The sequence below is a fragment of the Molothrus ater genome, chromosome 1, assembly GCF_012460135.2.
Source record: "Molothrus ater isolate BHLD 08-10-18 breed brown headed cowbird chromosome 1, BPBGC_Mater_1.1, whole genome shotgun sequence".
Lineage (NCBI taxonomy): Eukaryota > Metazoa > Chordata > Aves > Passeriformes > Icteridae > Molothrus > Molothrus ater.
The window spans coordinates 92,152,841-92,168,889 of NC_050478.2; the positions used below are offsets into that span (position 1 = coordinate 92,152,841).

Sequence of the window (16,049 nt, forward strand, 5' to 3'; positions counted from 1 at the left end):
TTAAAAATAACAGGAAGAGTAAAAATCTCTTGCTCTCAGACTGAAATTCAAACTGGAGTACCTTTTCAAGAGCACAGTTTTATCAAGAACTGATTACATAAATCAGTTTGGAAGGAGGAAGTGGAATTACACTAACAAGTTTAAAAAAATGACAGGAAACCAAGTGGGAAAAGGGTTTCCTATGTTATTTCCTTATGCAGAGTGAAGAACAGCACCAATAGGATGTTTTCTAATGTATCATTTTCCAACTCCCTTGGAATGAAACTTGAACTCTAGTTCAAGCTGTTAGTAGAGGCCACTGGGAGATGTGTTTCAGTGCCAAAATTTGCACATTCACCTCTCTGAAGTAACTTCCGGAAAGATTATTATTTGCATCCATTTCTAAGGTAGAAACATAATGTTAAATAATAAGCTTTCAACTTACATTGTGTCAAATCTTAATTCATTTGCTTGCATTAAAAGTTTGACTTTCATTGGTTTTGATTAAGAAGACCTGGGGTCTATTTGGTATTAAAGCTGGTGGGAGCTACCAAGTTAGAACCAGAATTTCCAAACCTGTGATATGGAATTAAGAAATAATCTATAAATGAGTTGTCTGGGTGAAAAAGGGTCTGTTCTGTGTGCTACAGGATCTACACCTGATTGTGCTGTAGCTTTGCACCAGCAGCTAATACCAAGCACAAATGCTGCTGGTTCAGAAACTAAATAATCTGAAGTGTCTCTCTAGTTTTGCTACTTACAACTCAAATCAACAAAATTTGTCTGCATGCTTTGGTAGAACAAAACATGGAAGCTCAGGTTGAAAAACTCAACTTTATATGCTTAAGTAGTTAATGTAATGAAGCCAGGATTATTAAACTCAATGGAGAATTATAGTGGTTGCACCACCAAACCTAGCTTTCATGGTTTTGAAGGTGTTAGTAATTTATTTATTTTTTAAGTAAAGGATCATATGGTTGCAATTTTAAGATATGTAAGATGCCAGGCACCTCAAAGGCTCTGTCAAAAAATTTAAATAAGTAGTAAGCTTCTCCAGATCCCTCTGCAGACCCTTCCTGCCCTCAAACAGGCCAACACTCCCATCAAACCTTATGTCTTGTGAGACTGACTAAGGGTGCCTTTGATCCCCTTATCCAGGTCCTTGATAAAAGTATTAAATGGAAGGTACAGTGTCACTGAATAAGAAGTATCAGGACAGTCTTATGACTGGCATCTTCAATGCAGCCATAAAGAAAAACATGAGACAAAGCCACAGGAATGTGATTCTTGTGCCCTGAAGCCTTAAGAGTAGAAGACTTGTGGAAATCTGACCCTGAACTGTACAAAAGTGTGACTTGGAGCATCCTGAAAAGCAGCATGGATCTTCTCTAAAAGTGTCTGAGCTGCCAGTGAGCATGGAAATGACAAAAAAAAAGCCATGTCTGGCCTTTATCAATATTCATCAGTGAGAAGGGAGCGTGATAGAACCAGGCAGCCTTACTCCACTAGCATCTGTTCAGAAGCTGCCTGCATTGTCCATATTTCTTTATGTTTATTGTGACATTTTGGTTATGAAACACTATTTTCACACCTGAAAAGAGTTCTGTCCAATACATCTGGGAACAGAGATGCCATGAACCCTATGCTTCAGCCTACAAGAGCATAATAGAAGACCAACAAACATAACCAAGAAGAGAAGAAAGTCCATGAAAGCACACCCTTAGCAGCAAGGGTTGAGACAGAAATTTGAACATCAATTATTTGTCCAGAAAAGCAGAAAAACTGCAGGAGCAGCTGTGAAGTGGTCAATAAAGCCCAAGTGACAATTTTAGCAGGGTGCTGCTTAGTGTACAAGTGCTGGTTATCTAAGGAGCAGTGTTGGAGGTGGTGATGGGTTGATGCCTGATTACATCTCATTAAGAAAGCAAGTCCATATAGAGCCTCCCCCTTAACAGCAGGCATTTAATTCTTCCAGAGAGCAGTGAATAGTGTAACACGTGACAGTTACACAGCCATTTGGGATGGGCAATCACCTTCACCATAGTGCAGACTCTGAGTCTGGACTTAAGATTACGAGCACAGCATAGCTGGGGGGAAGAGCAGGAGGTGGCTAGCAGCCATGAGATGAATCCTGCAATCAAGGCTATTGCCTAGATACCCACCAGTGATTCATTATTTTTCCAAGTCACCATTTTATTGTGTTTCTCCACCCCATCACCCCATAAACTCTATCTGGATTTGTTGACTGCCAATACAATTTATTTTCCCCTTTTTCTGGTTATTGGTTTGGCCCAGTGTCCTTAAGTATTCACTAACAGGCTTCAGAAACTGAATGTGCCCCTTTTCTGCCAGAAGGCTTGGGGCACAGGGGTTGCAAAACCACCTGTCTTGGAAAATATTTTGAAAGTACAAAGTTAAAAATCATTACTGTAGTCAAACTGTTGGAATGTGAAAGCTCAAAGGACAGTAAAGATTGCAAGAATGGGACATATTAAAAAACCCCCTTAATAAAATTAGACTTTGGTTCTTAGAGACTTGTCTGTCTTCCCTTCAAAGTGAAACAAATGTGGCAAGCAAAGTCTCTAATCCAGAAGAAATTATCTTAAAGCACCAAAAGAAATTATTTGTTTAGATACCTGCTGTGCTCCACTAAAAAGTCTTTGATAAACTAGTATCATTGTTTATTCCATTATTGCTGATGAAAGCTATTTGATTATAGCTGTAAAAAATCTCCATAAAATCTTAAATAAAAAGCACATGTTGTGGCAGAAGCCTTTAGAAATAAAAAACATTTTAAACATATTTTGAAGACAGCAAAATTCCATTGTTTTCTTTCAAGCTGAAAGGGGAAATGCTGCATTGTTCCAAGACTCAAGAGTCCCAGATACACTGTTTACCAGCAATTAGGTTCTTGTTATCCCATATTTCTCTCCATACATAATGCAGGGTGACTACACCCACTAGGAAAAAAATAAAAGCAATTATTATTGATTTTCCATTAACATTGCACTCAGGAACAGCATTATTCACACATATTTTGGTGATTCCAATTATTCTGGTTTGTATTATATAAAGCAGAGGTTACACAGTGCAAGGTGTTGTCATGACATGGAAAGTGGCTTTCAACAGCTGAAAAAGATCTTTTGAGAGCAAATAAACTGGTGAGATTCACAAGTCCATATACAAAGAACAGCAACCATGGTTTGCGTCTTCTTGGAAGGAATCAGAAATGTGATATTTAGTTAAAATCCCACAGTTCCTAATAACCAACATGGTGAATTTGGTTTAACAACATAAAAACCCACTTTTCTTCATGTGCCATAACCACTGAATGAGGATCCAAGCCAAACTCAGTCCTCAGAGAACGTTCCCGACAAGCCCTAAGGAAAACTCACCCTCTTATTCTAGGTCAGACATGCCCATAAATGAAGCCTGGCAAGTACATTCAAATTAACATGCACTTAATCATCCAGTTAATGATCCACTTTAAGTATGATCCAGGATATCTCCCCTGCATTCAGAGGCATTGTAACTCTGCATACCATAAATAAGCAGAGCATATTTAGCAATAGCAGTCTCTCGTAACCTGCCCCAAATTGTGTGCCAGTGTTCTCTCCATGTACTCACAGCAGTCAGTCTACAGTTTGAGGATGCTCAGTGATTCTAACTCATGGGCATGTCATGTACACACAACAAAACATAGACTAAATATAGGAGACCCTCGTTAAAATTTATATACTCACCATATTTATCATTTATTGTACACCCCGTATTCTCTATTTATTGAGAATGGAAATGGCTGCAAAGTACCTGACAGCCAAACTTCTTGTTTTGGCAGTAGCAGTAACTAATCAGATGCCTCTGTGTTACTTGCTTTGAAATCTAAAATTAAAGTTTTCTGAAATACTTAGCAGAAGGAAAGCAGGGTGCCAGTTTCCATTCCATAGACTTGAGTAACTTATGGTATTGGATGTCATAGTAAAATGTGTTTTAATTTAATAGTATTCAGCAATTATTTGCTGGAGGCTACTATTTAATTTACATTTATATGCATCTCAAGGCTGTCACTAAAACACAGTTTTTATACCATGAATATTATCCTATCCAGAACAACTGTAATATTAATCACAACATATGTAATCTTAATCACATAGGAATTTCCAAGGACTTCAGTGTATAAAAGGCATTATTACATCATGTGTTTGAAATGCAGATGTATCTGGGATGGACTGCTGGGCTCTAGCTGGTTCAGTAGTTCACAGCAGCATTAATTCTTCCTTAAAATTAATGGATCCAATTCTCAGTAACAGCATGGCCCCTTTATGCTGCTCTGCCAATATATAAAGTCAGCCTAAAGGGGATAAAAATACCTAGAAGGGATAACTTTTGCTGACATGGTGTGTATGCAGAACACAGAGCTGAGGAAGTAGGATAAACTAAAATATCCTAGAATATTCTCAGTTCAGATGAGAAACCAGGAAAGCTCATGTTGACATCCTCAAAATATGGGCCAAGTAAAATAAACCTAAAAGTGAAAAAGAACTGTGAACTGTCCTGCTGGGGTTCACTGGTAATTTCAAGGATGCAAGCAAGGGTGCAAGATGTAATTGCTGAAATGGACACTGACTGTGACTGTCACGACTGCCAGTCTTGCTTTTGCAAAAATGTTCACGAGCGTGGCCCTTGAAAGATTCCCACCAAGACAAACTGTTTGTTCAAAGCTGCCACAAATCACCAGCCCAAATATATCATCAAACTGAATAAATTACATCCAGAAAAAAACCAGCATTTTTTCACTTACTTCTAGCAGAAGTCCACCTTCCTGTACAGCAGTCTTGTTAGATATATTGTCTTCTTTTATCGTTTGGCCAACTTGCTTCTTAAAGTGCTTTTCTTGAATGGCTGTTGGAAAGAGTTATCATCAATTTAGAAATCATAACGATTAGGGTCATGACTAAAATTATTGTTTAGGCATTTAACGTGCATTGAATTTAATTGGTGGTTACTGTATTTGTGGTCTGGATCTCGGTTACTGACAACTTTCTGTTCTTTTTTTTTTCCCCTCCTTGTGCTGGAGATAGATATATATTTTGCAGTCCAGATGTTTTTTATATGAAATATCTATCACATTTTTTATTGAACATATTTTTTCCATTAGTCTACTCTACATAAAGCAACAACCAAAACCCACAGGAAAGAAACAAAAGAAAGTTAGCAAGTTGTTTTGTTTATAAAAATATGTATTATGACAATACAGAGAAATGTCTAGATAGCTCAGAAGAAAAGGGAGTTAATAAGTTTCTTATTTTCAGTGCTGATCTCCTTGACATCAGATTACTTTTGGTCTCACTCTACCCTGTTCATTTCTACAAGATTCAACCTAACTGTAAGATTCAAGGGAATGTTCTTAAACTGTTTCATTTTTACACAAAGTTTTAAAGTTTGCTTTTAGCATGTCACGTACTCCATGAATTAATGAATATTTTTCATTATAGATAAAATTTCATGTATTTTTCCTAATAATAGGGGAAAAGGTTTTTATCTGGTTACGCATTCATGGGAAACTCAACTGGTGAGTGCTCTTCCTTCACATTGCTTGATCTCAAATATCACTGAATGCTCAAATTCTTCCTACCAATGTACCCTGCAGAAAAATCACTGAAATATGATCCCATTTCTGGGCATAATGAAAGAATTTCTGAGAAGGCTGGCATTACATGATTATTGGGCTTCAGCATCATCTAGGGAGTACAACTGGAACCTGTCCTTATCACTTGATCAGTAAAAATTAAGTCAGCTTCACTCGTACTTCCAGAGAAGGGTCATACAAAGATCCTGGTAGCAGACAGAGATACAGTTTTCTGGTTTTTCTCCTTTTCATGGAGAGAATGGGAGAGGAGAGCATCCCAGTGATATTATCTGGGACGTTTGAGACACATTTTCCCTTCCAGCCAAAGGGGAGTGGGAACAGCCACAGTCAGAAATTATTAATAAACAAAAAAAGTCCCTCTGAAAAAAAAGCCAAACCCACACCAAAAAAAACTGAAAAACCCCAACAGCCACCCAACCAATCAAAAATAAAACCTCCCCACCAAAAGAGGGTTTAGATGGCATGAATAATTTGTACCAAACCAGAATAAGGAGAGAAACAGCAAGCCTCTAAAGGTCCTGAGCCCATGCAAGAGTTCCTTATCAATTTAACAGCCTGGTAAGGGAGTGCTGCAGGATACATCAGCATTTTACAATAAACAATGGCAACTCAGAACCACACCAACTGAATATTTGTGATGGTTTTTAGCTTACATTGTAAATATTTGCTGCAAGTGATAATGCCGGTTATTAGCCCAAAGCAATTATCTCAAATGTATAATTAGATGTAATAAATCCCTCCCTTGGGCATGGGAAAGCACATCAGGAAAATCCCAAGCTGCTCTAAACAGATCTTTACCCATATTTTCCAGCCAAAATAATTTTGGGAATTCAGACTTATAACTCAGGCTGCTGTGAGTAGAATACAGAGATTCTTAAATCTGCATTTTCATTTTGGTGTGCCATTTAAGCTAATAGGAAATGGTTGCTTTTTCCCCCCTGATCAGCTAGGCCTTCTGCTAGGCCTGTCTATAAATACAGACTATAGAATCATAGGTTAATTTAGATTGAAAAAGTCCCTTAAGATCATCAGGTCCAACCACTACCCAAGCACTGCCAAGTCTGCCACTAAACTATGTCCCTAAGTGCCACATCCACACATCTTTTAAATACCTTGTCACAACAATTTTTAAAAGCCCAACCCCTATTCCAATGGCCTCTTCCAGAGTTTCCCTCCTCAGAAAAGATGTTTTTGTAATTACTGACATGGTGGTTTGTGGTCTTTGCTCAGGTTAAAGGACAGACAGGGAGGGGTGAGAGGAAACGAAGGTTTATTTCTTTGATGCGCTCTTTTGGTGTTGTGAAAATTCCATCCGTTCGAACTTCATCGTTAGTGGAAACTATTATTTTACCCAACTGAGCGGGCCAGAGCTCCCTGCCTGCTTGTTAGCCTTCAGGCTCATACAAACACAGCAGCAGAAGCACAAAAGATGTTTGTTCTGCAACTCGTCTGGCTACTATAAATTCCATCTCCAAATGGAAAGCATTTTAATGTTATTTTGCCAGTTAGAGTTACCCATATGTTGGGCCACACACATCCGTTTCATAGCCTGCCCTTCTCACTGGCCTGAGTGCAAGGAGACCCTCTGCACCATCAAAGAAAGACAAATAACACCATTGCTCCAAGAAGAGAATGCTCCTCAGAGATGGGAACGTTTGCTCCTTGCACCCGAGGCAGCAGAGCCATCACTCACTGCTCACTCTCCTTCTGCCTCCCCACGCTGGGAATACTTGATTAATCCACCCACGGCTGGGCTGATACTGCACTGACACCTCAAAAGAGAGGAGCTGGTGATAGCCTGTCACCTGGAGAAAGCAGAGCAAGACAGCCAGAAAATCACAGATCCTGAAAGAAATGAGGAGGGGGAGGAAATGCAAGATGTGACAGGCAGATGAGGGAAACTTGCAAGATGTTATCTGACTAGACAGAAAAATAGGGAAAAGAAAACAGAAGAGTCTAACAATACCCCTGTCACCACCAAGAATCGTGAGAGAGAACAGGACAGCAAGTTTTGGTTATGATGGGTGGCTTGATAGAAAAGACCCTGATGCCAAGACAGCTGTGATCAAGCTTAGACATCTCATAAAATGGTGTCCCTCTGGAGCAACAGTGAAGCCTATGATGAAAACAAATGAGAGCTTGAAGAATGCAGGAGTACTGTCTCTGGTGGGCAGGGAGGAGCAAATTGTCTGAAAATAAAGCTGAAAAATAAAAACCAGCAAAGGATGACTCAGTGACCTGAGGGGTAAACGCGCTGCTGGAGCTCCCATGTATCAAGAGTGGAGCAAGAGCAAAGCTGATACTGCAGGCAGTCTAATGAATGCTGCTGACTGTAAAAAAGAAATAATAAATTGAGAGTTTTAGCTTTATGGAGCTTTAGACTTTCTATGGGAGAGGCAACCCTTTGGATGGTCAGCACAGAATTCTCATCTACCAGGTTCAAAACCAGCAAACTCAAGAGATGGGAAGCGGTAACACCCGAGACTGTTTTCTGAGCACAATGTATCGAGCCTGCACTTCCAGAACATGAAACAAAACAGAAGATGGAGCTGTTCTGCCAAAGAAGATGAATGAGCATATTGATACCATATAATGATAAACACCAGAGATACATGTACCAGGGCTGACAGTTTTGCAAGGTCATGCGATCTGGTGTGCATGGTGCAATCCCATACAACATTAAATGCCAGCAAGTCTGGAAATGCTGGGTCCTACAAAGGACAACACAGTGGAAATATACAGGGCAAGGGGACTAGGAAGGAGCCCAGGAAGAAGAGGAGGGAGAAAAAAAAATGAAACAAAATGGCCTATGCAATTTCCTGGAAGACAGGTCAAAGATTTGAAGATATTTTTCCAGTTTCTACTCTGAAAGCAGTGAAAGAAGTGGAAACCAAAAAAATAATGTAGAGTTAGAATTGACAGTAAATTAATGGAGAAAAAAAGTCCACAGAGGAGACTATAAGATTGCCTGAATGAGTATGGGATGGTCTCAGACAGTGCTGTTGAGCCTTTCACAGCTGCACTGTCTCTGCCCAGAACAATGTAAAAATCTGAGACCTCTTTCAAACCTCCAGTTCTGCTATGAGCATTTCTATCTGCATTTGCAAACACCTTGGCTTGAAAGCCAAATCTGGAATATTGTAAAGAAAAGCTGCCTAACACAGTCTATAGAAGCATTATGAAACCAGCTGTTCCCTTTGCCCCAGAAATAACAGAACATTTATTCATTGCAGGGTATTCTTTAGTTCAAAGGGATGGAGATTTCAGGAGCCTCACAAAACCATACTTTTTAAACCCATGGGATTATGTTCTCTGGAGTGTTTTGGTACCTCATCCTGCTTGAGCACAACCTTCATTCTTCAGAAAATAATTAGCAAAAATAGCTGCTAAGTTGGGCTGTGTAACAGACTAACATGGGGGCAAACTGTACCCCAGCTGCCCCAGGTGCCTTCATCAAGCAACAGCACAGGCAAGAAATGAGCAGTGAACACCCTGCCTGGGTTCATTTGGGGTGTAGGAAGGGCACCACACAGTCTTCCTCAGATTCAGGCTGGTGTATCCATTTCAAGCCCTCCTGCAAAGGACTACCAGTTCTCTCCAATGATGATCAGGGGATAAATTATTTCTTAAAAGAGGTGGATGAAAATACCGGAATCCAGAGTGCAGGTTCCGAGACACTGCTTTGAGCATGCAAATCGTACGTTTGGTAGCTGTTACTCGAAAGGAAGTGAGGGCAGGGTCTCTCTTCCTGCATCTTCTGGCTGCAGGAAGAATCAGCTATGCGTGTTACTCTGAATACTAAGAAAACAAAACAAATTGACTCGGAAACACTCAGTATGAGCAATTCTGCTTAACAAACCTAAAGCCATGAACTGAAATGATCTGTTTCCTCTGGCCATGTTACAGAGAACACCGAGTGACAATTAGGATGGGGGTCATTAGATGAGCACTGAAATTAAAAAATACACAGCATAAGGAACTGTTGTTATATGATGGAAAGGATGTTTGCACAACACACAGGTAGTACAGATGCTTTGGAAAAGAAATCAGAAAACAGAATCAAAAGCTGAATAAAAGCTGTACGGTGCTTGGTCCTGTTGTGGAGGCTACCAGAACGCCAGATGAAATTACGCTAGCAGTAATGCAGAGTTTTTCTTCCCAACTTAGCGGTTTTCTCAGTCTGCTTCTTCTTAAGAGATGCTTTGAAATCTGACTTCCCTTTGAAGTTTCTCGAGTACAGCATGACATTTATTTAAGGTACAAACCGAACCCTTTTGCTTTCCAGATCCCATCCGCTCTTTCCTGCAGAACCACTCTACCCCTTTCCCAGCGAGCCTCATCCATTCTCCCCCGTGTGAGAGGGGCATCAAAGCGATGCCACCGCCGGGCTGCCCTCCTCTCCCCGGGGCTGGCGGGGCGAGCTCGCCCCCCTGAGCCCCCGGCCCGTGTCCCAGCGCGTCCGGAGAGCCCTTTTGAAGGCAGGCGAGGGGGAGGAGAAGTCCCCGCTGCGGAGGAGGCAGAGTGCTGAGTAACCCCGGCCCCGCTGTCACGCAAGGCTCGCCGCCTGTCAATCTCCCGGCGGCTCTGACAGGGCCCTGGCCGCCGTTCAAACCCTTGCGTGCGAGCAGACGAGCCGCATTACCCTATGAAGTATTTCATAATAACAACAGCTGTTAAATATTGATGACTCCTGGCAAGCGCTGAATGCTTTTCGAGAAGGTTAAGCCTTGGTGTAATGGAACCTAATTCCTCATTATATACTGTATCAGATATCTGGAAGTTGCCTAAAAAAAGCAAAGGAGCTTAGAGTAAAGGATCAGAAGAATAACTCTCGTGCAGCGGGGAGACGGGAGAGAGCCCGCTGTGCGAAGGGTGAGGAGTGTTTCCCTGGAGTCAAATCCCTTCACAAACAGTAAAACACTCTGCTGGAACGATCAGCAGTACAGTCCGTTTCACTATATTCCACTGGAGGGTTTTGTGTTTTTAGAAATTATTGCAGAGCAGATAAGCTTTCTAAAACAGTGATCCAGCTGCCAGTGCTGTCTGCATGTGTGTAAAAGTACACGTGGAAATTATTTCTACAGAAATGCAGAGAAAAGAGGGGGAAAGCTCACATTCCTATGGTTTTTCTACAAACATCATCTCCGAGAGATCTGGCTCATTAGAAAATTTACTGGTGATCTGACAATATATTAAGGATGAAATCTCAGACAGGATTTCAAGCAGGCAAGCAAGGGAGAAGGACAAGCCTCTTGCCCTGGGGAAGTTCTGGTGTGCTTTCCTCGAATTCCCAGAAAAAATCCACCATCTTCTTCACTCTGCCCTCTAAAACCCATCAGTTTTATCTTTTCCCTCTTGATCTAACTGAAGAGCAAGGTTGTGTCAGGAACAGAATCAGTTTGGGGTTGGAATTCATGATCAATGGAGTCCTTGGGATGGACCTGATGCTACGCCAGGGCAGGCAGTACTGAGTAGTCCAGCAAAAAGACAGCATCAGAATCCAGGTGCAGGTGAAAGAAAAAACACAAACTGAGGACTTCTTACAGAGTCAGGGTATTTTTTTTCTTGCATGTGAAAAAGAGGTCTGTGTGCCTTTGGGAAATAGAGTTTACATGCAACAAGCTGAGAAGCTGAAAAGAATTGCCTGCAAATGTTCAGTTGTGCTGCAGTGCAAGGAGTTCCGTGAAGCTTTAGGAAAGTGGTTCACCTGTGGGGAACCCGGGTCTGTTAACTGAGTCAGGATAGGGGATCACAAAAACTTAGGAAGTTGTAGGTTGGAAGGGACCTTTGAAGGTCATATGGTCTAGCTCACCCTGATCAGAACAGAGCTAACTTCACCTAGGCACGTTCCTCAGAGTTTTTGAGTACTCTCAATAATGGACTTTTCTCATTCCCTCCAGGAAAACTTTCATTATTTAATTAAAAACAGGATTAATTTTGTAAGATAAGGAGTTCCTTAATGCTTTAGGTGAATGAGCATTAGGGTAGATTCTGGATGGACACATCCTGTTCCCACAATTCTTCATTTACAAATGTGTAGAATAGTTTAAGAAATGCTGAGAATGGTAAAGTGGCTTTTATAAAAAGTGTATCTATATGGAGAATAAGTTATTAACCATTCTTCTGTTTGTTGCTGGTTTATTCTACCTGTATCTCATAAGAAATCACATTTGTTTGTCAAGTTTAAATGTAGCCTGGGACTATAACTTCTCCCCTATCCCATAATTTCTGAGGGATCACAGATCCAGAGAAAAGCTCCACATGAGACAAATTGTGTGCTAACTACACAAACAACAGACTCAAAAGAACTTGTCTAGAAAACACATTTCTTCTCTGTAGCTTACTGTTGCAACCTTTCTCTCTTCATATGACTCAACAGATGATCTCCCCAACAGACAGCCCCACATTGTGCCTTGGCAAAGGAGGTATTTTAGAGATCTGTTTGCATCACTGTGAGTAAATATTTGAGCTATCAGTTGGTCTGGTAGACTATATTGGCTACAAGACTGCTGAAGACATGCAGTCCTCTGAAATTATACCAGGATGTAAGACTTACTCCAAGTAACAGTCTTCCTGTTTGTCTTCACAATTTCATTTTACTTTCTACTACATTAAATATGATGATTTGATCACGGAAACTTATTGATTTATAGGTTCAGTCCTGGGGCCTTAATTTTATCTGTGTACTATTCCATTCTTTAATTAAGCTTTAATAAGTTAGCTTGTCTGAATATTTGCTTGCACACCCTTCTGAATAAACACATAAAATATAAGTAAAAATGGGTTATTCTCTCAAACCACAAAATGGATTGCAAGCCTGATTTATCAACAACCTTGAGTAAGAGATCTGCAGACTATTTATTCCGGTTTCAAATCAATACCCACATCGCCCACAAAAAATTAAGATGATTCCAACACTTCTTCCTTGCACCTCTAAGTTTTTTAATTACATGTCCATTAATCAGAATCCTGATATCCAGCATAAGTTTAGAGTAGGAAAAAATTTCAGAGAACTATTCTGTATTTAGAAAGTCTGCTTAACATTGGTTAGTTCTGGAGTTAAGGACCTCAGAATGTACAATGAATGTAGTTTAATATTTTCATTCATGACTTCACCAAACCGATCCACAATTAGCCTTAAGTGTATAGCAGTGTGTTCTGACCTGTTCCCTCCTGATTGCTTGAGTGGGATCTCAGCAAATCCCACTGATCATCATATTTATACATATTCAGAGGAATAGCACATCAGGACACATTGATTCTAGGATCTGTGGAGCATGTGACCTATCAAAATACTTGAAGAGTTTCCCCATTCTTCAAGATATTTCTTGTCTGAATAGCTTTTCATATTTTCTCTTGTCCAGATATATTATAAAAAATGGGTTCTCTATATCCTCTAAATTCCTGATGTTTTCTCTCTGTGCCCCAAGAATGTTGTCCTCGTTTGATATGGCTCAACTGTTTCATTGTCATTAGACCATTTTTTCAGGATTGATTCTCCTGATGAAAATAATACATCAGTGGACACAGCAGAGGCAGTTGCCCTTTGAGGAGAGGCTAAAATGGCTGTGACTTTTACTGAGAAGGACTGGGGGAGACACAACAGAATTTTACAAAATTATAAGGGCAGTGGATAAACTGAATGTGGAACTGCTGTTTGCCCAACCCCACAATATGAGGACTGTGAAGTGCCCTGTAACACCAGCACAAGAATGCTTTAAAGTAGATAAAAGACAGCAATTTTGAGGATGAGAATACCAGACTAGATGGACCACTGGTGTGACACAGTAGTGCATCTCTTATGTTGTTTTATTCTCACTGCAATGCCATGGCCTTGTCCACAAAATTTGTTGCAGGCAGAAAATAAACAACAGATGCACAACAGCAGCATCTGTGACGTGAAACAAAGTATATCACAGAAGTGACAATAAGAAAAATCAGAACCTTATGAGAAAGCCTGTATGTAACTAAATTTAAGCATATGATGAAAGAGCAGCTTGTGACTAATTATTGCATCCAAAACCAACAGAAAACATTCTCTAGTGATAAACAGCCTATTGAAATAAACTTGAGTCTGAAATATTTTTCAGAAACATAAGTAATGGGACCAAAATCCATTTTTACTGAAAAGACAGCTAAGAGGGAAGTTATGTGTGTTCATAAGCAAGCAATTGAAGTCTACAGGAATCTTTCCCGCTTTTGGAAAGGTGGTTGTAAGCATTGCATTTTACAGAAGAAATGCAATGAAGTCTTGATAACAGATTTACTTTGAGAATATCAGAAGATTTTTAGTCTCTATCAGCTACAGAAGATGTGTATCATTTTACCCCCTCCAATTTCAATCTGTAGTTTAGAAGATTTAGTAATCAATCACTGAAGGACAAACTCAAAACAAAGATCAAGCATGAAAATAAATGCAACAAGGAAAATACATAAGAAAGCATCTTTCCCCCTTCTTGATTAAAGCAACCTGACAATGACTTACTTATGTGAAATTTACATTATCTTTGCTAGCCTTTTTGGATTTGACAACCTCTTTTCCAGGACTATGATTCAAACAGACTGTCTCTGATCTTCCACTCCTCAATTTCTAGTGCCTTTATAATTTTCATTGCACCATTCTGCATGGAAAGACACAGACTAAATTCACACCTGCAGGTTCCAAGAGGAATTTAAATCAGTATCTCTTAGAAGAGAGTTGCAAGAGCATGTGTCAATAGATCAGTATATCATCCAAGAGACTAAAAATAGCCAGTGCACATGATCTGGAGAGGATAAAGGAAACCTTTAAGATGAAATAAACACTGCATCTAAAATATTCACATTGAGACCTTAGTGCACGGGATGTGCATGTGTTACCCAGAAAACCAAATCTGGATCCAACAGTTTTAGAGTCAGGAATATCATAAGAACAATTCTTTAATATCTGATTTATACAGCAGCCTTGCTGTGTCCAATATTAAAGGCAAAGACACGTTCACTTTCGAGTGTACTTTAAAGAAGCACACATGCTTGACAGAGAAAATGTGGGAATCTCCACCTTTAAATCAGCTGGATATCACAGCTCACTGCTGCACAACAACAGACAGACACACAGACCCCACGGAACACAGCGCTCTCTTTCTAAGGCAGAGCTGCTCTGCTTGGCCTCTTCTGCTGCCTGGGGAGGTTGCCACGATGACATGGACTGCATGAAGCCTGGAGAAGTTAAATGCACCCAATGTGCCGTCGGAAAAATATGCCTGAGAGGAGGTCCTTAAGGATTTGGATTTTCTACTTCAGGAAGAAAAAACACATGCTGAGACAAGATAAGGGCAAGTGAAACATCAGGGACATTATCTGAAAGTTTTTTAAAAAATTATTTCAGAATCAATTTCCAGGGTAGTTTCAGAATATTCAGCTGTATTCCAGAACCTTTTGGAATGATGAAGAAAACCAGTAGTATGACAATCTTACCTAAAAGCTCAAAATTAAGAACTATCTGACAACAGAACTGCCAGAAGCCTAAACTCATAATGTTACAACTCCTGGATCTCTTAAATGTGTTTTTATCCACATTAATATTTTAATGAATATTTTAATTAACTAGTCCTGCTAGTTTTTGAATGCATACATTCAATGAAGCTACCCAAACAGATGGATGTTGTTCCCAACTGGAATCCCTCGTAAGACAGGGGACCTGCAGAGAAGACTATGGTTTGTCCAAAAATAAATTCCTTTGCAGAACAGGAATCTTCTGCAGAAGTATAAAATGCATGCACACGACATATTCAACTACTACAATAACCTTTATTTTTCACTTCCTCACAAAGGTTTTGCTTTGCTTTTCCTGACAGACAAGTTCCATACTCAGGAAAAGATCCCAAGCAGATGCCAAAGACCCTAAACAGACCAGGATTGGGCTTGCATTTTCTCTCCCTTTCAGCACCAGAGAAATTAAGTTTCTTAAAAGTGCCATGGCCCCTAAACAGCCAGAATTAGGACCTTCCAATTTTCTGAGCATAATAAAAAATCTGTCTTTATAAAAGGCAGGAAAGGTGACATTTAAAGACTCTTAAAGACTCTAAGATTGTAAATTTTCTCTCTGCTTTGATTTGCTTTTCAATTTTTAAAACCAGAGAATTCTTCGATATAGTGATAAAATTACAAGGCAGGCACAGAGTTCTTATCAGACTTGTCCCATTCAAAGATAAGGAAAACCAATGTTCTGTATTTCAGAAACAAAGTCCTAGCTAATAAAATATAACCTTTTCTCCAGTTTCAACTCTTCTGTATGTGTCATTGACTTGAACAGGCAAGTCTGACTCCTACAAAGGTGCCTGCTGCCTTGACTCATAGCAAGCTACCAAAGAAATAATGAGTATTCCTTATGGGATAAGGAAGGGAATCTTGTATCTCATTCATGAAACATATAGGATTA

At 39.9% G+C, this 16,049-nt stretch overlaps 1 protein-coding gene across 1 annotated transcript in view; it reads right to left on the bottom strand.

The window, feature by feature from the left end:
• Positions 1 to 16,049, bottom strand: part of AHRR (aryl hydrocarbon receptor repressor) — a 63,367-nt gene that overhangs the window by 21,356 nt on the left and 25,962 nt on the right. Inside the window, 1 exon segment of the mRNA XM_036378624.1 lies at positions 4,781 to 4,881. Within this exon segment, the coding sequence (XP_036234517.1) occupies positions 4,781 to 4,881 (101 nt within the window).